Source organism: Suillus paluster (genome assembly GCF_016628075.1).
Source record: "Suillus paluster strain FC165 chromosome Unknown EDB91scaffold_36, whole genome shotgun sequence".
Taxonomy (NCBI): domain Eukaryota; kingdom Fungi; phylum Basidiomycota; class Agaricomycetes; order Boletales; family Suillaceae; genus Suillus; species Suillus paluster.
The window spans coordinates 19,146-41,025 of NW_024537596.1; the positions used below are offsets into that span (position 1 = coordinate 19,146).

Consider the following 21,880-nt stretch of genomic DNA (forward strand, 5'->3'; position numbering starts at 1 on the left):
CATGGGTTCTGAAGTCACTAAGTAATTGTTGGCTTTCAACGTGAAAATCCCAGGCGAAGTTTTCGGCGGAGGATCACGCTTTTAGGTGCGTGATTGGCGGGCAAAATCACACTCGAAACGTGACTTGGCTGTTTCCCCCAGGATTGAGCGGAAGTGTCCTTTCTCGGAAGAAATCCCGCCTGTGCAAGCTGTGCCACCCGCAACGACGTCTTCAACTGCCTCTGAGTTCGCAATCCACCACCTCAGCACCATCACACATCACCAATCGTGCGTTCCACTTCTCTCGAGTGTCCGTCAAGTTCATGGATCGTTCGGACGTCGACTCCGAGATACCAATATTGATCCCGTCCTCCGTGCGCTGTCCAATCACAACACGCCATCACCAGCGCCACTCGGAAACACAACCCCCCAAGCAACACAAAACGGTGCGTGCACCTCGATTTCGCATTTGACATTCACTGTTCTTGCTTTGGGAACGACACTTGGAGCAAGTTCAAGATGATCCATCAAGAGCACCATCCGCATGGACACCACCGCCACTGATGGGGCCCTCGATTTGGATGCGAGCAAAAGGACGGATGGCTGTTATTCTTGCCATCGCATTCCTAGATTGGAGCGCCTTCATGAGCTGGCTCTTCTGGGTTCAGGTATGTCCAATTCCTGCTGACATTATGACGCTCATTATCCTCCGTTCTAGTTGTGTTATCAAAATTACATGTCGCTTACACCGATGCAAACTATGGTCCGGCTCATTCCAGCGCCTGTTGTTGGCTGTCTGTGCACCATGTTCGTTGCAATAGTCATTGCCAAATTGCCTTTGGTCGTCTTTGCATGTACGGCTCTATGCGAGGAAAGCATAACACATGAGGCTGACTCGTCATCCAGTGGAACGCTACTGAAAGCATCTGCCGGCATCCTATTTGCACTGATTGATGCATCTGCCACGTACTGGGCATTTGGCTTCCCGTCCGCGCTTCTTGTCGTGTTTGGGACTGATTTCGCGTACTCCTCTGGTACACTTTTCACCGTCAAAATTGCACTCCCACATGAGCAGAGCGTGGCCGGAGCGCTGTTCCAAACTATGACACAGGTAAGTGCCTGTAAAGTGATTACCCCTGTCCCGTTCTTGATCAATTTTCGTACTGTCCGGGTCTCTATCCGGAGCTCAGCATGAAACCGATTGGCTAACTTGCACAATGTCCAATGAGGAATGCAGTGTGCTTTTCCTTTCAAAGCTCCATCCCCAACCTGGAATTGCGTCATGGAGAGTACTTGACCCAGTCTAGCTCGACGGGGATATCACTCCGAGAATCGCAACGCTCTAGCTGGTAGTAATTAATTGGTAAGTATGTACCACATTATTTATATATGTAATCGTAACGGCGCTCGGCCGCGCCAGTCGGCCCAGTCCCTGACACCTATGCAATCATCTGGTAAGTAGTGTCCCCAACTATACCGCCAACTTGCATGATACAGTAACATAGTAGCTTGTAATTATATGCATGGCCCTCAATGGCTGGGTGGCCTCTGGTGGCCCAAAAAGTTTCGGTAAATTGTCGGTGAAATAGCGCTTTTCTGCGACTGTCGGATGCCGGGGCTCTCTTACACCCGCCGATGCGGTGGGTCAGTCTGGATATAATATTTATCCCTCCCTGGATCAGTCGCATGGATAAACAGTGACGATGCAAACATGAAGGTCCATTTCATACCGCAGCTATAAGATAGCTACCATGATCTAGGCTTTGTTGCCATGCCCTTGTATTCCCATCCCTCACTGCACCGATAACTTTTCAGGGAGCAATGTCCAAGCCTGAGCTGAGCCTGGTCAACGAACTTGCTCGTTCACCAAGTCACGATCTCAACCTTGAGGAGGTCAAGCACCATACCATCCAGCGCAGTCTTTTACGTTCCATTCTCATTGTCGTGACCTGTACCACTGCAATGATGGTCAATGTATGTCCTCATCATGATCTTGTATTTTTTGGTCATTTCCTGCTCTTCATTATTGATTGCAGACTTCCAACTCCAGTTCTGTCTCCATCTCGCTCCCGACCATCGAAAAGGACTTAGATATGGACGAAGAACAACTGCAGTGGGTTGAATCTGCCTATTCGCTTAGTTCGGTACGTTCTCTCTTTTTTTTCGTAACCGTCTTTTTTCTTCCCGACTAACTTCCCACCTAGGCTTGCCTTCTCTTGTTCTTTGGTAGATTGGCTGATCTCTATGGTCGAAAAAAGGGGTTCATGTTCGGCACTCTCTGTATAGTCGCCTTTTCTCTTGGTTGTGGCTTTGCACAGAGCGGGTGCGCCTTCCATTTTTTCGGCCAGCTCCGTCCATTCAAAATGTCATCGCAGACTTACCCTCGCCGTCTTGCGCGCCTTCCAAGGCGTCGGTGCCGCCGCTACAATACCATCCGCAGTGAGTGATTTGTATACCCTGTAAACAGGAACATCAATTTGTCAGCTCGGTATCCTGGCGCATTCATTCCCTCCATCTAGAGCGCGCTCAATAGCATTCGCAACTTTTGCAGCTGGTGCTCCTGTCGGAGGCTCATTTGGCACGGTGATGGGCGGTGTCCTTGCAGAATTTTCCTCGTACGTCATAAACCGCTCGTGCGCAACGCTGTATTTTCAATGTCTTAATAGCACGCATTGGCGCTCTGTATTCTATATGACTGCAGGAATTTCTGCTCTCGCAGGAGTTGCCGGTATGATTGCATTCGACTCAGATGTTCCCTCGACAGATTTTGTCGACTGGATCGGTGCCTCGCTTATCACCGTCAGTTTAGTGTTGATTGTATTTGTACTTGGTCAAGGAGAACTCGCCTCGCAAGGCTGGAAAACTCCATGTGAGACTTTCCCTCTATCATATATCGCATCGTCGCTAAATTGCGCATCATACCTAGATATTATTGTGCTTCTCATCATCGGGATCATCATGGTTTCACTGTTCCTGCTTTGGGAACGACACTTGGAGCAAGTTCAAGATGATCCATCAAGAGCACCATCCGCATGGACACCACCACCACTGATGAGGCCCTCGATTTGGATACGAGCAAAGGGCCAGATGGCCGTGATCCTGGTCATCGCATTCCTAGATTGGAGTGCTTTCATGACTTGGTTCTTCTGGGTTCAGGTATGTCGACTTCCTGTTGTCCGCAGGGACGTGATGGCGCTCATTGTGCTCCGTTCCAGTTGTACTATCAGAACTACATGTTACTTACACCAATGCAAACTATGGTCCGGCTCATTCCAGCGCCCATTGTTGGCTGTTTGTGCAACATTTTCGTTGCAATGGTCGTTGCCAAATTGCCTTTGGTCGTCTTTGCAGGTACGGATCTGCGCGAGGAATGCATAACACGTGAGGCTGACTCGTCGTCCAGTCAGTGGCACGCTACTGACAGCATCTGCTGGGATCTTATTTGCACTGATTGACCCGTCCGCAACGTACTGGGCCTTTGGCTTCCCGTCCACGGTTCTCGTCGTGTTTGGCGCTGATTTTGTGTACGCCTCTGGTACACTTTTCATTGCCCAAAACGCGCTTCCACACGAGCAGAGCGTTGTCGGAGCGCTATTCCAGACTATGACACAAGTAAGTTCCTGTAAAGTAGTTAACATTGTCCTATTCTAAGGTCAATTTCTTCGGAATAGCTCGGCGTCGCATTCGGTCTCACTATATCCACCATTGTGTTCAACAGTGTGGTTAAAAAAAAGTCTGCTGACCTTGGCGTCACTGTCAATTCCGCTGGCACCAACGCGCCTCAGTCCGCACAGCTTGCAGGATATAAATCTGCGCAATGGACCTCTGCTTCATTTGCGCTTATGGGTGAGTACTCCGAATTCACCCCTGCGTTAAAAATACCTGGTGACCGACGATCTGTAATTGTGTAGCTGCGCTGCTTGCAGCGCTTTTCCTCCGCAGTGTAGGGATCGTTGGAAACAATAAAAGTGTCAAGCATGTCGTCGACTCTGACTCGCATCAGACCAGGACGGACAGCCTGTCAGATAACACCAAGATACCAGCCACATCCGCCTCAGGAGATATCATTATCTGACAAGGAAGACTTCATGCCATGACATAGCATCGCACGTAGAATGGATTCCCATATGGTTTGGTGTTCTTCGAGACTCGTTTCTTCTCCTTTGATTCTGATGTCATGAATAAGTTATGTCAGTCGAATGCTCGTTGGATCGCCGTTGTAGATATCTTAGATTGAAAAGATATAACTTCTGTTTCTGGATAAAGGCGTACAGTAGGATGTCGAATGTTTATGTGGGGAATCGACGGTAATGACATCAGGCATGGCATGAGACTATCTATAGCCAGCACCGCACGAGGCTTGGCCCACAACGTCGAACAGCCACGTTTCAATTTGGCATATGGGATGCGGAGCTTGAGTTTCACCCCGAGGTTGACGGCGCATTGCATGTTGCCTGTGTTTCGTAATCTGTCAATTTGTACGTCTTCGGAATGAAGTTTTTATCAAGTTGACTGACTAGATAATATGTCTTGCCAGTGACATCATCGAGCCTCTTCAGGCCTCAGGACGCATATCGCAATGCCTGCGTGTCATACGTAGTACGTCATCAGGTAGATGTTTGAGTGTCAAGTGGACCGTGCAAGGACCATGGATAGTATTTTCCGACTCCCGATGTGACTCGGGCTCGATGGGACCATATTAACTTCGACCGGAGCAGAGATGAATAAATTCACGCCCCTGGTCAAGAGCACGGTCGACCGATCCCGGTGAACAATAAACTTCAGAATGGTATCGGGCACCCTCAAATGAAAATTCGTAGGCCGGACCTTTTACATGAACACTACGCTTGCCAAATTGGGACGACCTTATTGTCAAGCCCCTACGCCCTGCCTATCGGAATGGTCGCTACTCACACGATATGATCCAATATGCATCCGCTATGCGAGCTTGCTTATTGTCTTCGTGTTAATGAACGTGACGGGTGCGCTTTGACTGCACATCTCAGTCTAACAATGGTATTTTAGTGACAATTAGGACAGAACCGACGGGATTTTGCAAATTCTCATCTTAGGTTAACTCCCGGTGGAAAGGTGTATATAAGAGTTCGGAGAGTGCGACATCCATCAGCTCAATCGATCTTTGGCTCGTACATCAGCAGTTTTTCCAGCTGTCATCTCTCAGATAGACCCTTTTACTACTCGTAAAATCACTGCTCCGTCATCTGCTCCACTCCACAAGCCGCAATGGACTCATTCTCAAACATCCTCGCTATTTTGTCTGCTTCAAATGCTGACAATGAGCGGAGTCCTGTATCGTCGACACCAGTCGATGAGGAGTACCAAACAAGCACCGGGGGTTGTTACTGCGTCATTGCATGAACGCGAGCAACATTTATGCACACCGCCCCATTTATATGGATGTAAGTAATTATGGCCACTTAATTCGCGGGACGATGGCTCACTGCCGTTCATTGCAGCTCCAGAACACTGCTTCATGATAGTTTGGACAGTGTGATAGTATCCTGTAGTGTTTAAAACTACGAGTTTCATGAGCGACACCACATCTCACTTCACATGACATATTAGAACACACTTCGTTCAGCATCTTTCGACCTTCATTACCCATTTTTGTTGTATTATTTCATTGGGTTCTTCGGAGCTGAGCATCTTGGGTACAGGTACAGGAGATATGTATATTTGATACTGTCGGATATTCTGGGTAGCGCATGTATAGTTATCTGTAGCACCTGGAGAGAAAGAACGATTTGTACCTGGTATTCCTATGGCCCGCTAGTCACCCCTTGACACAGTTTTCGTTCTGCTGTGCATTGCGGTCAGAAAATGGAACGTCACAGCGGCCGAGCGAGCGCACGAGGACTGAAATTATTCACTTTGTCTGGAGGCGGATGATTCTCCGTCGCTTGAGACACTTTTCGGACATGAAACTTGAAGGTCAGTTACTTAGTCAGAAACTCTTGGGGAAAATCGATCGTTTTCTCCGTATTCATTAAAGTTGAGTTTCTAGATTTGAAGTGTTCTAGTAGGACGCCGTGGAGGCCGAACGTCATGAGCATGAGTGACGCCACAGTAGGCACTGGGACACCCTTGGGGGATTGAAACAATCTTTACTCGCTAAAGTGTAGATGGGCCTGCCAATGGCGAACGGGCTCAAACGCTTGCGCTTCGGCCTTGTACTTGTAGCCTTTTTTATTTCAATCAGGCAACTCTTCTGGGCAATGTTGCTCCGCGAACTGCATACACCGATCAGAAGAGACAGCATATCCGTAGTACTGAACATTAGGCTGCCTTGGTGGACGGTCAAGTTTGAAGGGTTGTCGTGTCCTGGAAACCCCGGTCTGCTGCGAGGTCGTGATCTTAAAGCGGTTAAAAAGAACCTAAATGTTAGGAGAAGAGATATACTTGTAGGGTTTCAAGCGACGTAAAAGGAGTGGAAGACATATGTGATGCAAGGACGAGCTCTTGACCTGCTCCAAAGCGTGGTTCAAAGTGTAGATTGAAGTCCACATTATACACGTGGTTGGCATATCGCACAACCACAAACCACACATGAAGCTGTGGACATACGAAGCTGTGGACAATTGACGCCAGAGCCTCGCCAACCTCCACACAGCGCGCCAAACTGAGACAACAATAGAAAATTCATAACTTATAAGCGGCAACTATGCCATCCCACTTCTTAACAATTTCTCTTCATGCACATGCGATGCCTGCGGAAATGCAACCAGATCCATCCTGCAGTGTTACGTAGATAGAGAAACCGCGAGGAGTTCTCCCAAGCTTTGCGGTTGAAACGAGCGTATGCTCGAGAAGCATACGCTTGATTTAACCGCAAAGCTTCTGAGAGATACAATTTCTGAACCATCTGCGTTATTTATAGGCTTTAATATTCTTACGGAACACCATCCACCTGAGCACTCACAATACAAATACTTGATAGTACTTCTCATTTGACAGCTTTTCTCGAAACCTTGACGAAATTGGCAGGAATGCAACGAAAACCAATAGACGGAGCTGTCATATGGATAGCTTACCGTTTGAATATCGTGCCCAAGGTATTTGAGACAAGGAGTCTCGTTACAGATAGTGGTGTTCTGGATAAACGAGGTAATGAGTGCTCAACGTGACGTGGATAGATCGAAACCAACTTTTCTTCTGGATCAAGGTACCAAGAGCATCAACGCCAGCCCTGTCGCCAGCGGACACGCCATCGACTTCTTATGATGAGACAAGGTCTGTCAGTAAACTTTTGAATCCTGCTACGTTTGTTGCATATCCTAATAGAACGATTAATATGTAACAGAGACCGTCGAACGAGTGAACCTCATGTCCACCTGGACACATGAGACAGGAAGACAAGAGGTTTGCCTATGCGCCCGTCCAACGAGGTTGTGAATGTCTATGCGGTTCTAGATGTTCGTGAGCACATAAAAAGGAAAGGTTCAGTTCTCGACCGACCTAGGTCGAGTAGCCTCGAGTGGTAGTACTCTGGTGTTAAGTATTAAACTAAGAGCTGAGTCTGCTGACACAGTCACATCAGTCGGTTTAAATTTTCCAGGAAATCCGCCGAGTGAATGGTGTAAATAAAATCTTGAAGAGACCAATCTTTCACGGTCTGCATATGATCTACACGGGCAGCTCACCGACAAGCAAGAATGACGTCTGGTGGGCGGCCTGAGCTTGTGAAAACCCCGATATTTCCCACGGTCCTCCGTCTATCACCGACGGTAAGTCGTCCAGCACAACATCTCACCTTTTCACCTTCACCATGATGTCCGCTCGCGTTGGGCTTGGTTCTGCTACGAGGAGAGTAGCGTTCGCTCCAGTAATTGGTAAGTGCGCATCACAATTCTGGGAAATGATGTAATTACATGTTTGATACAGGGAGAAACCAAATTGCTTTGCGCACCGTAATTCCCAAGCGGTAAGAATGATTTTCGTGATTTTGAAACGCTCGTTTCTGAATGCACTTTAGAGGCGTTCAGATACAGTCCCTGCCCCCATCGGCTTCGCAAGAAATCCTGAATGTCCAGCGTCTTAAACGCCCATCCAGCCCCCATTTCACCATCTACCAACCTCAGCTGACATGGCTTAGCTCGATTGCAAACCGTGCAACTGGAGGTGCACTCAGTGCGCGTATGTTCCGTTTCCTTACAAGTTATTGGAATATGGTGTGACTGATGTCATTTAGTCCTATACGGCTTTTCGTTGGCATACCTCGTAGCTCCAGGCACTTTCGACAGCGCGCACATCATCGAGTTTGTTGCTGGGCTGCCAGACTACGTGAAGTACACCGGCAAGATTATCCTGGCTGCACCTTTCACTTTCCACTTCTGGAACGGTCTGCGACACTTGAGCTGGGACATGGGTAAATGTATGTCGCCTATGCCTTGCTTTATTGATGACTGCTCACGTGTCTCTTGAAGTTTTGTCTCTCAAGGGAGCATACAGGGCTGGGTATGCTGTTTTAGGGGCCACTGCGGTATCTACGGTCGCTTTGGTTTTGTTGTAAAAGTATGCAGGCCACTCAAATTCATGTATTCGCCGTGTGCATTAAATCGCGTTCTAAGGCACTCAGTTCCACTTCACAGCACCATACTCACGTTCATTAACCTCGTGCTTGTCCTGTTCAGCTAGTGGCGAGTCACTTGATCTTCGAGGTTCACATGTCAAACCCAAGAAGGCAGCCTAAGAATCTTGAGAATATATGAATTCAGTGTTGAAAGTTATGCAATGCGTTGGTAGATTGCCAAGCATGTTGTGGATTCAAGTTTGCCAAAACGTCCCATGAAAGTATGAACCTGTTATCTGAGAGCACTTGAATGACATGCGTGATCGCAGGTGAGAATCTCAGCTTCAACGCTACGCCATTTTGACGTTACTAACAGGTCCAAAATTAAGCCTCTCATGAGATTCGAGGTGTCTGCTTCCAGGATTGCCACCCATATAGCTCCCATCGTGATGGCAAGATAACGCTGTCGGACCGTTTGTCTTATCGGAAACCATTAAAAGCCAGTAGCTTTGACAATGTTCATCTCTTTTCGACCCGGCATATCTCATCAAAGTGATTAACTCATGGCAACTGCAGCGAACTCTGTACCTCACCCAACTTTGGTTTCGGTATGCAACTGCGTCCTGTTCATCCTGCGAAAGTTGACAAATTGGGCACTGCCCCTTCTAGGCCGATCCTTTCGTGTAGGTGTTTGTGTTGAGATGTTCGTGTGTCTTGAGCGCTTATGAGGACGATTAATTGCAAGTCCTGCAAAAGAGCAGAAGGTGTGTTCCCCGTTTCCCTGTAATTAGCCTATTTGCTAACATTGTTTTCAGGGCTTGCACAACCGCTGGCAGTGAGTTTGTAATCTTTTCCGTTCCGCAATCGGTCCCATGACCGTGTCCGCAGTCCCGACATCCCTGCTGTTGCTACAGTGAAACCTGGACAGGTGTGTCACGATATCCCTGAATATTACACGCCTGTCTCACGTTCGATTTTGCACAGGTGTTCAATATCGAATGTGTCGACTGGACAGGAGCACAGATCGGCAACAACGACAGTACGTATTTGGGTTTTCGTCATCACAGAGTTTGGTTTTGATACAACTATTTTCGTTAGCGAGTGATGATATCAGAGATATAGACTTGACCAGTATTCATAATTTGTCGGGCCCAATCGCCGTGGAGGGTGCCGAGCCTGGAGACTGTCTCGTAGTTGATATTCTTGATGGTACGCCGCACCTGATCGCTCTTCTATGTCCCATTATATTTGTTCGTAGTCAGGCCGTTTGACAAAATGCCCTGGGGCTACACCGTAAGGACTCTCGCATAAAAGACAACTCAGCAAAGCGCTTAAAGTGCAACAGGGTATCTTCGAACTCGAGAATGGTGGTGGATTGTTTGGTGAGCCAAAAGACAATATGTTTGGCATCTTCTTAATCAGCATTTGACACAGCTCGCGAAGTTCCAGAGCAGAGCTGCAAAGGCTATCTGGGATTTCAAAGGTTTGCATCTCTCTACGATACTTGCGCAGCCTAATGACATCTCTCCCCAGGCGTGTACGCCACTTCAAGACACATCCCTGGTGTGCGCTTCGCTGGCGTGTCGCATCCTGGTTTGATTGGCACAGCACCTTCCGCTGAGCTGCTTGCAACCTGGAACAAGCGTGAGGGCGCCCTCATTGAAGCTCACGCCACTGCGGTTCCTCCTGTCGCCTACGGTCCATTGGTTACAGGTGCATACGTGGGTCAAGAGCTTCCTGATGATGTAAGGGATAAAATCTACCGCGAAGGTGCGCGAACGATTCCAGGAAGAGAGCATGGCGGCAACTGTGATGTAAGCCTTCCCTCAATAAGCCTTGATTGCCTCTGTCTCAATCGCAGTAACCGTAGATTAAAAACTTGTCAAGGTAAAGGAAGCTCCCTGCGGGTTCCGTTCTTACTCACATACTTGGGATCAAGGGGCTCACGTTGCTACTTCCCTGTTTTCGTGAAGGGTGCAAACTTGTCTGTTGGTGACCTCCACTTCTCTCAAGGAGATGTAAGTACTTGAATTACGCAGTCACGCTCGCGCTAACATTCGAATAGGGCGAGGTAAGCTAGAAGCTATCAATGCGTGGATTATCTGAATGAATGCTACTTAGCTGTCCTTCTGTGGTGCCATCGAAATGGTGTGGATCCTCCATAGTCTCGTCCTGCTCTCACTAATATGGCTTCCAGGCTGGCATCATCACCTTCAGCACTAGCATCATCAAGGGTGGTATTGAGAAGTTTGCTTTGAAACAACCCATCTTCTTGGTAGGTACTGGTCTCGGCTAGATAATTCGACCGGTGCTGACTGTCAAAGCCCTCTCCTATCGATCCGCTATACTCTGCAAAAGTAAGTGCACGGCACATCGTCTGTTTTGGTTGCTAATCCATTTTGCTAGTTGGTCTTCGAGGGAATCAGTGTAGACTACCGTATGCATGAGCACATTCAATACCACACCATCCATGATTGACCATAATATTTGACAGACGGTGATGGTACACAGTACAACATGGATGCGTGAGTCTCCTTAACGTTGATACACTGATGCATAGCTCATTGGTCTCTGAATAGCACGGTGGCATACAAGCAAGCTGCTCTGAACGCCATCGCTTATCTTATGAAGATTGGTTACAGTAAGTCCCTTGTCGTAAACCGAAACCTTTACTGATCGTCGAGCGTGACCGCAGCCCGTGAGCAAGCATGTAAGTGTGCGTTCTGTGAGAAGAAGAAAGCCGCTTATTTTCGTTCAGACCTTTTGTTGTCCGCTGCGCCAGTGGAAAGCCATGTCGGTGCAGTTGTGGTAAGTCAGGTTCAATCTTGGTTTCTCAAAGATGTCATTGAAGTTGCATCTCAGGACTCTCCAAATGCCTGTGTGACTCTTGCTCTTCCCTTGGGGATATTTGAACATGTGAGTTCGTAACAATATATGCCGTCGATTCGACTAAATTATGAGTTACAGGATATTTTACCCAAGGAGGAAGGTTTGAAGAAACTAGATTTCGGTCAATGTGCTGTGCGCAGCGATGGCGTGCTGTAAAAGATGGCCAAGACCGCAGGCCCTACATGATCCAGACAATGCGATGTGTTACATTAGTATTGTACATGCGCATACATTTTGTACAGTACTTTATGGAGAATTTCTTACCCTGGAATCAATTCCGCCCCGAGAAAACAACGTAAACAAAATGAATTTGGGAAGTATGCCATCCACCTGCATGCTCTCTTCTGAGACAGTCGCCGCAAACAGGCAGGTACTACTCTTCTGTGAAACTGAGATCGTGAGGAGCAGTCACATACCACACCGCTTTCAACACCTCTGAACCGGGCTTTACATTACTGCAAACCCACTCGAAAAGTCCTTCATTTTTTCCTGCATGGTCCCCAGTGGTTGACCACCTCGCATAACACCCATCTCGTACCCGCACCGTGCCCGAAGCGATGTCAGCCAGGCCTTCGGGCTCTTGCAATGAGACTGTAATGCGAGGGTCTGCAGGGATTGGCAGCGATGTACGAACGATGACATTGCTGACGGGGTCTTGGTGCGTGTTTGTGATGGTAGTCGTGATCGTATGCGCTGTAACAGTCCTGTCACCGACTACGGCTAAGCGAAGTAGTGAGTCGACGGTGCGGTTGAACTGCGTGGTCACTCCGGGGTCGACACCAAGAGAGCACTGGATGGTTTGTGGCTGGTTGGCGCTCTGGTTCGATGGGCAAGGTCATAGGTTGCGGAAACTCATTATAGGAAATGACGTACCGTGATGTTGCAGTCAGAAACGTGTCTTCCATCTAGGTAAATGTGAACGATGCCCGGAGTAAGTACATAGTTGCTGGTATTGGGGATCTCGCACTACATTGATAGATGTGAGGCATGCACGATTGACATGGACGAAACGCCACCCACAGTAAAAAAGACGCGGGTATCAACGCTTGGTACTGCTACTCTTGTAAATGACGCTGTCAGTGGGATGGTTGCAATGAGGACGTGATGGATGTCGAACCCCTGGCGACTTGGAATGAACACTTTCGCAGTCGCTGAGTGAGTAACGTCTTTGTCGAGCTATGAATAGATCATCATCTGATTTGCTAGTAACAGGGAACAGCCATGACCCACCTCTGCCAACATTGCGCGTTCCCCATGTTGGTGCTGTGGCGAGGATGGTTGCGCCGGAGTGGACGAAGAAGCAAACGTTTGAGACTGATGCAAGTTTGGCGCTGGTCGATTGAAGCCAAGGGTGTTCTCCGTAGTGGCACTTCTGCTAAAACTCGACACACTTGAGTTTCGTGTGGATGAATACGGGGGAGGTAGTGTAATTGTTGGGGACGACGCCTGTGGTTGCGCTGAAAGGTGAAATCCTGAAGCTCCAAACATTCCTTGACCTGCATCTGACTGTGCTGGAGTGGATCCAAAGAGACCTTGAGTTGTGGTGGTGGGTTGTCTCTGGAAAGCTCCGAACAGGTTGCTTGATGCAGGTCCCTGTGCAGCCCCGGTGGAGCCTTGGCTGGGGTCTGCTTGGTGAGCAGCACTCTGAGCACTTCCAAATAGGCTTTGCCCAGCCTGCTGTGATGAGGACAGAATATTTCCAAAAGGTGAAGCATATCCTGGTGCATTCCAGATTGGAGCATGCCAGACTGGCGTAAGTTGCGTGGGCCGGGATGCCTGTTGATGGTACGAGTCAGGCTGCGACACCAACCCTCGTTGCCTTATCTCCAGCTTCTTTGGCTTAGGCAGTCCTACCAAAGGAAGATCGGGCTCGGCTGTTGTCACCGAAAGCTCCACATTCTCCCAATTCTCCCTTGTAAACTGAGATATTTGGCATCGATAAGTGAGAGAAACTGATGAAGAGGGGACACTATCAATGGTCGTGACATGTAGTTCGTAGACTGGTTTCCAGCCGTCAGCCAAAAAAACTCCTGGTGAGGATTCAGTGGGAAGAAAATGCAGCAGCTTGACGGTAAGATAACTTACTGTACTTCAGTTCCAGCTCAGCGGCCGTAGCAGTGCGGCCAGAAACGGGTGCAAGGACAACAGTAACTGTCGTCCTCAAGCCGAAGTTTTCGTCCTGAAGTCGCCAGTTTTCTTTCTCTATCTCCTTCTGAACGTCCTTGATCTGCTGGTCAAGTACCGCAATGACTTCGGATTGATTCTTGCCAATCTCCACGAATTCATCGAAGAACGTAACTAGCTGTGCAGGTTCCGCACTGGGAGCGTCTCCCTTTGCAAGGGCGTTCATGTACGTCGACAGGAAGGCGAAACTTTGTTGCCTTAGTCGACGCTCGTCCTCTAAGCGTGTGCACTTGGCCGTCAGATCACAAAGGACATCACTGACAATAGGCTGGTTGCGAGAAGTATTGAATATGTTGCCAAAGACAGGCGAGGTGTGGTAGTAATCCATGATCAGCACATCGTCTGAACCAGTTGTCACAGACACCCGGAGTCCACCAGGATACAGGGCGGGAAGCATCGAAATCTTGATGGCCTGCGACTCATTCTGTTAGGTAGTAGTGGTAAGTGTCGTAGAAACTGCTTAGGCCAATCATTATGCACATACTGGAGACTGCAGCTGGGTAAAGTCGAGGGGGAAAACGCGAGTGACCTCAGCTGCGTGTGAGCTGAAGATCTTCACGGACTTTATGGGAAAGTCAGTTGCAGAGAGAGTTGTTACATTCATCCTGAGTGAGAGCGCAGAGCAGAAAAGGTATGGTACATATGCAACTGTTATAAGTCTGGAGCAGGTTTTGAGTCAGGTAACCCAGTACCCTAGCAGTGCCTTTCGTGGCGGAACCGTTGCGGCCCAGGGGCATTTTAGGTAACTAAACATCACCACTGGGCGTCTGTCTAACGCGTCTATCTGAGTTAGCACAGATAGGATATAAAATTCAGGTAGTTAACGTGATTGGTACACTGATATAATATTCGCGATTCGAAGGAAAAATAAGTAAAGTTAACTGAGGTCCTCGAGCGCTTCGAGACGTGTTATTTGTCTACACATAATCCATGAGCAAGGTCTTTAGATACGAAAAAATAGCCCACCTATCACGAACTGCCTCTTGCCATCTCTGCAATTTTGCAGTCTCGTTCAGCTGAAACCCATATATCCTTGGACGATATCTTTCCGCTTTCAACGCCACACCCACAGTGCTGCCTGTCTCTCCAACACCCTCTGAAATTTCAGGTTCTTCCTTCACTCTCCTACTTTTTCTGCTGGAATCATTTTCAAGACCGCGGGAGCTTGGAGTAGGATCAACAGGACCGGCTTTCGGTGGAAGAAGACTTGGGTATACAAGAAACAATAGGTGAGGGAACGACGTGCCAAAGTAAGCGCCATCAATGGAGCCATGGCGCGACGACTTTGGAGAATAGACGTCCTCGCATCGGCCGCAGTATAATTTAACTGATTTTTCGTAGGGTGTATCACTGAGGCCCACTGGAAGTAGTGGTTGAGATTGACAGAGGACTCGCGGGCATCGACCAAAATCCACTCGCTTGAATTTCTCAAGCTGAGAAGGTGTGAGGAAAGCTCAGCGGTAAGAGCAGGCAGACGTTACCATTTTAGCAAGTCCGCGGGCGGTAACAATCCATCGAGCATGGATCAGACCATACAACAACCGGGCCTGGACATCGAGTGCACCACGTAGCTCGTCTTGTATGTCGTCGTCTGAGAACCGATGATTTTCAGTCACTGGCCTATCAAGGTGGCTTTCAAAATTTACCGAGATTATCCGTGATTAAATCGAGTGCTTGGGCATAGTTTGAAACTTCGTTGTTGAGGCCAGTGAGATTGAATCTATCTAGGATATAGTCCTCTTCGACTTCACAGAAATATTCGTTGCCCTTGGATGAAAGGAACCACGAGATCCACTTCGACTAGGTTTAGAATACATCATGTCCATCGTGACTGCTTTCTCACCGAACTGGGAACCGATGAACCAGCACAGCTTCAGTTGGGCGGGTGGTGGCTAGGAAATGCAAGGACCCACTTAGAGTATTCAGAATCCGAGCCTGTGGAAATGTCGTCCACTGCGCGTCCAAGCATTGTATCAGCTATGCAGCCAAAAAAATTCCTTCGGAAACTGACTTGCAATGCAGTAGATGTTGGTGAAACCGTGAATACGATTCGAATTTGTAAGACCTGTGCAGCATCCACATAAGGAAGACAATTCTCACATCACTAACTTGACCTTACAACCTCTGCCTCTCATGCTGGCAGTCTCCAGATAGGCTTTCAATGGACTCAACTTGAAACCTCGCAAAACAGAACGACCTTCCAGAAAAATTCGCAGCTCATGCCAAAGGACGTCGTGATCAACATGCCCACAGACATGCGAAGCCAAGGAGGCGATTTCTCGAAATTCGACCTTGACTACGTTCCACCAAAGCCGGGGGGAATCACATTACTCACCGTGAATATCCCTACTTCAACCCGCATCCAAAATGAACAGCGCCCTCCTCCGAGGTGGAAAACTCCAGAATTTGTCTTCTACTACGTGGTCGCTTTGTTCGTGATCCCTCTCATGGTATGGGTACCTATCTACCTGAGTTCACGTATGAGCATTTTTTACACAAGGTTATCACTAATTCTAATGAACGTCGATAGCTTCACATCCGAATTACCCATATTATTATCACAGATTGTCACCAGGCTGGATGTTTGGACGCGAAGTTGTGAGTGTCACAATATTTTTCCTGACCGTTTCAGCCTCTTTGTCCATAACTTCAGGAATCACAAAATAATTCTTTGACCTTAATGCTTCCTCACAGGATAACAGTGATACCCAGTATCGATCATTTCGCAACAACATACCTTCGCTTTCATTCCTTGTTCTGATTTTCGTCGCTCTCAAGTATATATATACACGGTCTGCATTGCGCTCTGCCTCGAGTATACCCTCAGATCAGCTTTACTTGATTCCGTTTTTCCTCGTGTTTTCTGCTCTGTACCTTGCTGGCCTCCACGGGACGAGCATTTTCAAGATTATATCCATCCTGACGGCTAATTATTGGATTGCTAAGACATTCAGAGGATCGCGCATGGGACCGCCGCTAACCTGGATCTTTAACGGTTCAATGTTATTCGCAAACGAGATATATGGCGGATATCGGTATGCTACTTTGCATCCTTCATTAGAAGTTTTGGTGCGTCGTTGTAGCGTCTCTTATCAACAGCTCCCGACTTTTCACCCAGGACACTTTCCAAGGCATTTATCCTCGTTGGCACATAAGCTTCAATATCACTATGCTGAGATTGGTGTCATTCAATATGGATTACTATTGGGCCTACAATTCTCGCGGAGGAGAAGTGAGCAACTCGGCTCCGTCTCCGTCTCTATACTCATGCAGCTCGAAGAGCTTAAGCTCTGCTTCCACTGAAAAGCAGAGAGCCAACACACCACTCCCTTTAGAAGATTATACATACCGGAACTACATCGCTTATGTCCTCTATCCTCCGCTCTACATCGCTGGCCCTATTCTGACATTCAATAATTTCATGTGGCAGGTACACGACGATTCTCTTCTGCTCCATTTACTTTCATTTACCTGATTTATGCAGTTGCGCCACCCTATAGATATTCCAATACACGTCCAAAGTCGCTACTTGGTTCGTTTCCTTATTAGTCTCCTGACCATGGAGTCCATACTACATTATATGTATGTCGTGGCCATCAAAGATGCCAAGGCTTGGCAAGGCTATACACCACTGGAGCTGAGTATGATTGGGTTTTGGAATCTCATCATTGTTTGGTTAAAAGTAAGTTTTTTTTGGGTGGTGTCTGGTTTTCGACTGATTATTCGAGTAGCTCCTTTTGCCATGGCGATTTTTCCGTCTCTGGTCTTTGGCAGGCGGCATCGATCCACCTGAAAACATGGTACGGTGCATGGTGAATAACTACTCTACTCTCGGATTTTGGCGAAGTTGGCATCGGTCTTACAACCTTTGGATTGTCCGGTTCGTTTGTTGCCTTAATCTGCAGGCTCATGACTCACTGGCATACAGATACATCTACATCCCGCTCGGGGGAACGAAGAACGTTGCATTAACAACCGCGCTTGTTTTCTCATTTGTCGCACTCTGGCATGACCTGTCTTTCCGATTGCTTGCGTGGGGATGGCTTGTTAGTTTTTTCATTCTGCCTGAGCTTCTTGCACGTTATCTTCTCCCTCAAACAAAGGTTGGTTGACACTATCTTCGCGGCGTTCTCACCTTCTATGATTTACTTACTTCTTGGCGTAATCAGTATGGGCGATTTTCATGGTATCGCCATGTCTGCGCAATTGGAGGCGGTCTAAACTGCGTGACGATGGTTTCCGCAAACCTTGTTGGATTCGTCGTCGGGATGGACGGGATGATGCACATGGCCAGCCAGATAGTGGGAACGTGGCAAGGTAGGTCGCCTTCTGTTCCCCGCACCACGTCATAACGGACTATCTGACACTCCATTAGGATTCCGTTTTTTGATCGGAGCGAGCTGCACTATCTTCGTGGGAGTACAGTTTATGTTTGAGTACCGGTACGTTATTTCGCGCGAACGGTTCTGCTTTGCGATCGTCGCTCAGACTTGATTCTCAGAGAAGAAGAGATGCGGAGAGGTGTTTACCGACGGTGTTAATGATCTACTTATGGAATCACAGATTGCATTCCTATAGTGTCCGACGTCTTCTTCCCTGCGCCTATAGGAAACGAAAATGCCAAGCGTCGTCATTCCGAAGTGTCATTCACAGGCTCCGTCCGCTAGGGTCAAGTGGAAGCCCGTTATAGCCGACGATGAGAAACATTAAGAGCACGCGAACAGAACGGGACACGCTCTGTATTGTGAACGACGACGACGAGGCAATGTACAAAGCTGGACTAAAACACAAGTCTACTGCAGTATAATGTAGATGAATGCAGATGCAAGCCCCAGCTCCCATCAAGTCGTCTGATGAACAAGGGGGTTCGAAAGGTTTCGAATGCACCAATGCATCGGCGCGTCATGTCTTTTGTTTTAGAGTTGACCAATGGTCTGCCTGAAGTATTGTCAGTCCCTAGGCTGTGAGTTCTCATGACACAACGTTGGTCCTGAGCGGAGTGCGCCGGCCCGTGCAGGCCTGCGCTGGCATGCGGAAATCGCTGACACTTAGTCAAGCACAATCAGGCAGCTCGAACCTGGAGATGTGGTAATTTTAATATTTAATAGGCTTGCAACTAGCATGAAAGCACATCGACGACTGTTAACGATAGTGAGAATGTCAAACGTGGTGATGCCAAGTTGTCAATAAAATAGCAATGCAATGAGATACAGAAAGACACGACAACCGAAATGAGCGACTTAGTAAAGAGTGACGAAAATTAAAAGAAAGGAATGAGCAATATACGTGGATACACTACGGTGGGGAGGGAGCACTTGTTATGCTCGCAAACGGAAATTACTCGGCCGTGGAGTGTTCATTTCTGCTTCCATGTCTAATGAACGCTGCTTGGCTCTCTCGCGGAGAAGGCCCCATTTAACCCACCAGTCATCGGCCTCGTCTTCAGCATCATATCCAAAAAGTTCTTTGAGCTGTTCCCACTGCTCAGCAGCTTCTCCGCCACCAAAAACGCTTTCCCCTTGAGCAGCCTTGGCACGCATGTCTTGATCGCGTTGCTCCTGCTTAGGACCTGCCGGCATCATTTGGAAGTACAGATTAGATTGCTCGGAATGCACGACACTGGCGCAGCGATCTTCCCGAAGATCTTGGAAAGCATGTAAAAGCGTCGGTATTTGGTCCTTGTCTCGGAGATGGGAGAAAAGCTTTGCGAGCACTGCGGCATCTTCTACAGCCATTGCACCACCCTGCAACGATCCTGCCTGAACGAAGCGTTAGCGCAATGCGTCGTTCCATGGTCAAAGTGGTAGCATACTGGAAGTGGATGCGCAGCTTCCCCTATGATTACCAGACGACCGTGTTCATCAACCCAGTCCTCTATTGGTGAAACCATCTTGACCTGTACGCGTGTGGGTGTGGCGACTAATTTGGTCATCTTTAGGAGTCTGAGCCTCTTGATCAGTCGTAACAAACAAACTTCGTTGGACCAGCCGTACCTGGGTTCGCACGGTCCGAGTTGCCGCTGCATCTCGTTTAAATCAATGCCTCCCCCCCAACAATCACCATCGGATATCCCCTTTTGCCTGGGAGGCACCCATAACTGTAGTGCGAACTCGTCTTTACCTCCCTACTCAGTAGTATTAGATTAAGTATAGCACATTACGAATGTTAGCATACCACACGGAATCCCAAAGCCGAGCGATTATTGCCCAGCCAAACAAACATACTCTCCTAAAGATCACATTGGAGCCAGTTGTGATCACCTAAGTATGTGACTTACAATGGATTGCGTGAAGAAGGGTGCCAAGTCAGGATCGGCTCTCATAAGCGCTCCGGGGATCGTGGTACTGGAGCAGTGGCGCGTGAGTTTCATTAACAAAGTCCGGGGCAATGCTCACTTGTAGAATAGACAGTGATATGGTGCTCCGCCATGAATATCCTCACCGACAATTGCTTGTTGCACTAAACTCGAACGACCATCGGCGCCAACAATCACGTCGGCCAGTAGTTTTTCCCCAGTGGTCAATGTCACGTGGGGGCCATCACTACTTACGGAGGCGACCGTAACACCTGCCCTCACTTCAGCGCCCGCTGTGATAGCGGCCTCGTACAAAACTCGCCGGAGACCGTCGTGCTGTATGAATATATCAGCAGAAATCAGTGTGAGGCGAGAGCAGAAGATCATACATACATGCAGGAAGAGGTATTCTCCTCTAGTTTCTCGCAGAACCTCTTCTTCCCACCTGTGGGTGCCAATAAACTCGCCGGTTTCGTCTGTATATGCAGTCAGTTGTAGATTGGACGTGAGGTGTCGATGTACACGAACAAATATCAACCTCTACAACTGCTGATGTTATGGATACTCGTCGAAGAGCGCGCTCGAGTCCCCAATGAAAGAGAATTTTCGAGACGTTTGGAGGCAACCCAATGCCTCCATGCGACATCTGTCCCAGTGGCAAATTGAGAATGTGACAACATAGCTGATTGCGGATACCGACTGTTGAAATGTCTGCATCGGAGTATCGTTCGAGCACAACCACATGATGGCCGACTCGTCTCAGTGCTATTGCACATGCAAGTCCTGCAATTCCTCCACCAACAACAAGAAACTTTATGGAAAGCTTTGCCTGGCGAGGTTGAGTTAATAGATTTGCCTGGCGACAAATGTGATATAACTTACCTTGTCATACATTTAGAGCCAACCAAGGTAAAATAAAGTCAACGGAAAAGTGAGGGCTACTCGGGAACCGTCAGGGTAATGCATGAGCATAAATATATGATTTCAAAGGAACTATTTGCATCAGTGCCAAAAAAAGAAAAGCAGGAGAAGAGCTACCGAAGTGCCTATTTTGCAGGTTTCCTGGACACGTGAACGGCGACTTGCACGGAACTCCATGATAGGGTGGAAATTTTGGTTTGATACATGCTCAGCAAACCTTCGTGGGTCCCTTTGGTAACTTCGATCCCAGTGGGGTTGTCATGAGATGCCGGCATCGAGCGCTGAGCTGATGCCCTTGCAATCGGGGGTCATGAGGCTCTCATGTGAGGGATTGTGCGCTTTAAGGATCAATGAAAAAAAGAACTTACTGTGCAATACTTAGTGTTATGGTTCACCATGTGGTAGAGTGTGGTAGCTAGGTAATTGGTGCTTAATATTACCCATTATGCGTGATTACTTAATCGATACAACTCCAGGACAGTAGTACTAGTGCGCAGGTTTGGCCCAAGTGTTGCATTGACAATCTGAAGCCCCCAAGATCTCTGTCCAGGGACGGCGTGACATCAAGGAACTATAACTCCTTGGTATACCCGAGGTGTCCGACGGTTTTTCCATGCGATGATCGTACTTCCTTCCGTCTACATACTTCTACTCTGCCAAAAGTTGCTGCCAACCATCAATTTGGTAGGCACCACAGCGCCTAATATACAGGCTATATGCTTAGCTAACTCCAACTAATAACTTATACTAATCGCTAGGCTAGGATTTGTTTCAAATCAAGGGCCACGATGAGGCTGGCCACCCTGCTCGTAGCCTATCTACCAGCGGAGCAGATTACATCCGCGCTCATGGCGCTCACTGAGGAGTCAATATTTGGAGGCTAGCCACTCGAGAACGAGAAAGAGAAAAACTTACCAGCCCAAGACCAGTTCTAGTAGCAGGACAGCAACACCGAATTTATAACGGACACCGAGGAACCCATCGGGTTCCCAGACCAATGGTTCACGCAGCCAATAGTCCACTTTTCCAAGTCCTCGGACATTTCCAGCAGCGGCACTGGATCAATACCCCTCATTATACCC

The 21,880-nt window shown here is 48.1% G+C and overlaps 9 protein-coding genes across 9 annotated transcripts; 5 read left to right on the top strand and 4 right to left on the bottom strand.

Moving 5' to 3' along the window:
• The first annotated feature begins 388 nt into the window (after positions 1–388).
• On the top strand, positions 389–1,286 carry EDB91DRAFT_487521 (uncharacterized protein). Its single transcript, XM_041327433.1, has 4 exons — positions 389–647; positions 698–833; positions 886–1,090; positions 1,145–1,286. Exons 1-4 carry the CDS (start codon positions 524–526, stop codon positions 1,172–1,174), a joined length of 495 nt encoding a protein of 164 aa, XP_041175857.1. The 5' UTR covers positions 389–523; the 3' UTR covers positions 1,175–1,286.
• A 514-nt stretch (positions 1,287–1,800) lies between these two features.
• EDB91DRAFT_1224373 (major facilitator superfamily domain-containing protein) lies at positions 1,801–4,294 on the top strand (the record flags this gene model as incomplete). The annotated part of the gene is made up of 11 exons (XM_041320952.1): positions 1,801–1,953; positions 2,016–2,123; positions 2,184–2,302; positions 2,355–2,418; positions 2,464–2,594; positions 2,646–2,848; positions 2,906–3,135; positions 3,195–3,330; positions 3,383–3,591; positions 3,651–3,825; positions 3,891–4,294. 11 exons carry the CDS (start codon positions 1,801–1,803, stop codon positions 4,052–4,054), a joined length of 1,692 nt encoding a protein of 563 aa, XP_041175858.1. The 3' UTR covers positions 4,055–4,294.
• Positions 4,295–6,191: 1,897 nt separating this feature from the next.
• On the bottom strand, positions 6,192–7,208 carry EDB91DRAFT_1337266 (uncharacterized protein; the record flags this gene model as incomplete). Its single annotated transcript, XM_041325572.1, has 4 exons — positions 6,192–6,374; positions 6,400–6,619; positions 6,920–7,091; positions 7,167–7,208. Coding segments are annotated over 4 exons (615 nt in total), but the record flags the coding sequence as incomplete, so codon positions are not given.
• Positions 7,209–7,765: 557 nt separating this feature from the next.
• Positions 7,766–8,509, top strand: EDB91DRAFT_1055207 (SDHC, cytochrome b subunit of succinate dehydrogenase; the record flags this gene model as incomplete). The annotated part of the gene is made up of 5 exons (XM_041313892.1): positions 7,766–7,829; positions 7,882–7,921; positions 7,973–8,133; positions 8,189–8,371; positions 8,424–8,509. The coding sequence occupies 5 exons, from the start codon at positions 7,766–7,768 to the stop codon at positions 8,507–8,509; spliced, it is 534 nt and encodes a 177-aa protein (XP_041175860.1).
• A 563-nt stretch (positions 8,510–9,072) lies between these two features.
• EDB91DRAFT_1055228 (Acetamidase Formamidase) lies at positions 9,073–11,554 on the top strand (the record flags this gene model as incomplete). The annotated part of the gene is made up of 20 exons (XM_041313897.1): positions 9,073–9,117; positions 9,325–9,344; positions 9,398–9,437; positions 9,494–9,548; positions 9,608–9,718; positions 9,768–9,802; positions 9,855–9,910; positions 9,964–9,992; positions 10,043–10,323; positions 10,380–10,396; positions 10,449–10,527; positions 10,631–10,657; positions 10,707–10,784; positions 10,834–10,866; positions 10,916–10,946; positions 11,004–11,034; positions 11,089–11,150; positions 11,250–11,317; positions 11,372–11,425; positions 11,477–11,554. 20 exons carry the CDS (start codon positions 9,073–9,075, stop codon positions 11,552–11,554), a joined length of 1,230 nt encoding a protein of 409 aa, XP_041175861.1.
• Positions 11,555–11,734: 180 nt separating this feature from the next.
• Positions 11,735–14,321, bottom strand: EDB91DRAFT_487811 (uncharacterized protein). The gene is made up of 6 exons (XM_041327434.1): positions 14,067–14,321; positions 13,484–14,006; positions 12,629–13,428; positions 12,419–12,574; positions 12,272–12,364; positions 11,735–12,215 (listed from the first exon to the last, which is right to left on the bottom strand). The coding sequence occupies exons 1-6, from the start codon at positions 14,184–14,186 to the stop codon at positions 11,772–11,774; spliced, it is 2,136 nt and encodes a 711-aa protein (XP_041175862.1). The 5' UTR covers positions 14,187–14,321; the 3' UTR covers positions 11,735–11,771.
• EDB91DRAFT_1290942 (casein kinase II, regulatory subunit) lies at positions 14,220–15,551 on the bottom strand (the record flags this gene model as incomplete). Its single annotated transcript, XM_041324846.1, has 5 exons — positions 14,220–14,499; positions 14,549–15,015; positions 15,064–15,173; positions 15,229–15,382; positions 15,492–15,551. 5 exons carry the CDS (start codon positions 15,549–15,551, stop codon positions 14,460–14,462), a joined length of 831 nt encoding a protein of 276 aa, XP_041175863.1. The 3' UTR covers positions 14,220–14,459.
• Positions 15,552–15,712: 161 nt separating this feature from the next.
• On the top strand, positions 15,713–18,449 carry EDB91DRAFT_1140875 (MBOAT, membrane-bound O-acyltransferase family-domain-containing protein). The gene is made up of 11 exons (XM_041318983.1): positions 15,713–16,060; positions 16,113–16,180; positions 16,277–16,651; positions 16,701–16,814; positions 16,863–17,012; positions 17,067–17,264; positions 17,314–17,462; positions 17,511–17,685; positions 17,752–17,899; positions 17,958–18,024; positions 18,084–18,449. The coding sequence occupies exons 1-11, from the start codon at positions 15,802–15,804 to the stop codon at positions 18,121–18,123; spliced, it is 1,743 nt and encodes a 580-aa protein (XP_041175864.1). The 5' UTR covers positions 15,713–15,801; the 3' UTR covers positions 18,124–18,449.
• A 123-nt stretch (positions 18,450–18,572) lies between these two features.
• Positions 18,573–21,198, bottom strand: EDB91DRAFT_1140876 (uncharacterized protein). Its single transcript, XM_041318984.1, has 10 exons — positions 20,760–21,198; positions 20,578–20,706; positions 20,406–20,523; positions 20,271–20,353; positions 19,978–20,213; positions 19,860–19,926; positions 19,757–19,810; positions 19,576–19,706; positions 19,395–19,524; positions 18,573–19,341 (listed from the first exon to the last, which is right to left on the bottom strand). Exons 1-10 carry the CDS (start codon positions 20,769–20,771, stop codon positions 18,901–18,903), a joined length of 1,401 nt encoding a protein of 466 aa, XP_041175865.1. The 5' UTR covers positions 20,772–21,198; the 3' UTR covers positions 18,573–18,900.
• Positions 21,199–21,880: the final 682 nt, after the last annotated feature.

Coding starts and splice junctions, on each gene's coding strand:
- EDB91DRAFT_487521 (XM_041327433.1), top strand. CDS start 524: ATGGACACCACCGCCACTGATGGGGCCCTCGATTTGGATGCGAGCAAA. Junction 834..885: donor GCCTTTGGTCGTCTTTGCAT/GTACGGCTCTAT, acceptor CTCGTCATCCAG/TGGAACGCTACTGAAAGCAT. Junction 1,091..1,144: donor TGTTCCAAACTATGACACAG/GTAAGTGCCTGT, acceptor AATTTTCGTACT/GTCCGGGTCTCTATCCGGAG.
- EDB91DRAFT_487811 (XM_041327434.1), bottom strand. CDS start 14,186: ATGAATGTAACAACTCTCTCTGCAACTGACTTTCCCATAAAGTCCGTG. Junction 12,575..12,628: donor AACGCGCAATGTTGGCAGAG/GTGGGTCATGGC, acceptor ATCTATTCATAG/CTCGACAAAGACGTTACTCA. Junction 12,216..12,271: donor TTTCTGACTGCAACATCACG/GTACGTCATTTC, acceptor CCATCGAACCAG/AGCGCCAACCAGCCACAAAC.
- EDB91DRAFT_1140875 (XM_041318983.1), top strand. CDS start 15,802: ATGCCAAAGGACGTCGTGATCAACATGCCCACAGACATGCGAAGCCAA. Junction 16,181..16,276: donor GGATGTTTGGACGCGAAGTT/GTGAGTGTCACA, acceptor GCTTCCTCACAG/GATAACAGTGATACCCAGTA. Junction 17,900..17,957: donor GATAGTGGGAACGTGGCAAG/GTAGGTCGCCTT, acceptor ACACTCCATTAG/GATTCCGTTTTTTGATCGGA.
- EDB91DRAFT_1140876 (XM_041318984.1), bottom strand. Junction 19,927..19,977: donor TATCACTGTCTATTCTACAA/GTGAGCATTGCC, acceptor CCACTGCTCCAG/TACCACGATCCCCGGAGCGC. Junction 19,811..19,859: donor CCTTCTTCACGCAATCCATT/GTAAGTCACATA, acceptor TGTGATCTTTAG/GAGAGTATGTTTGTTTGGCT.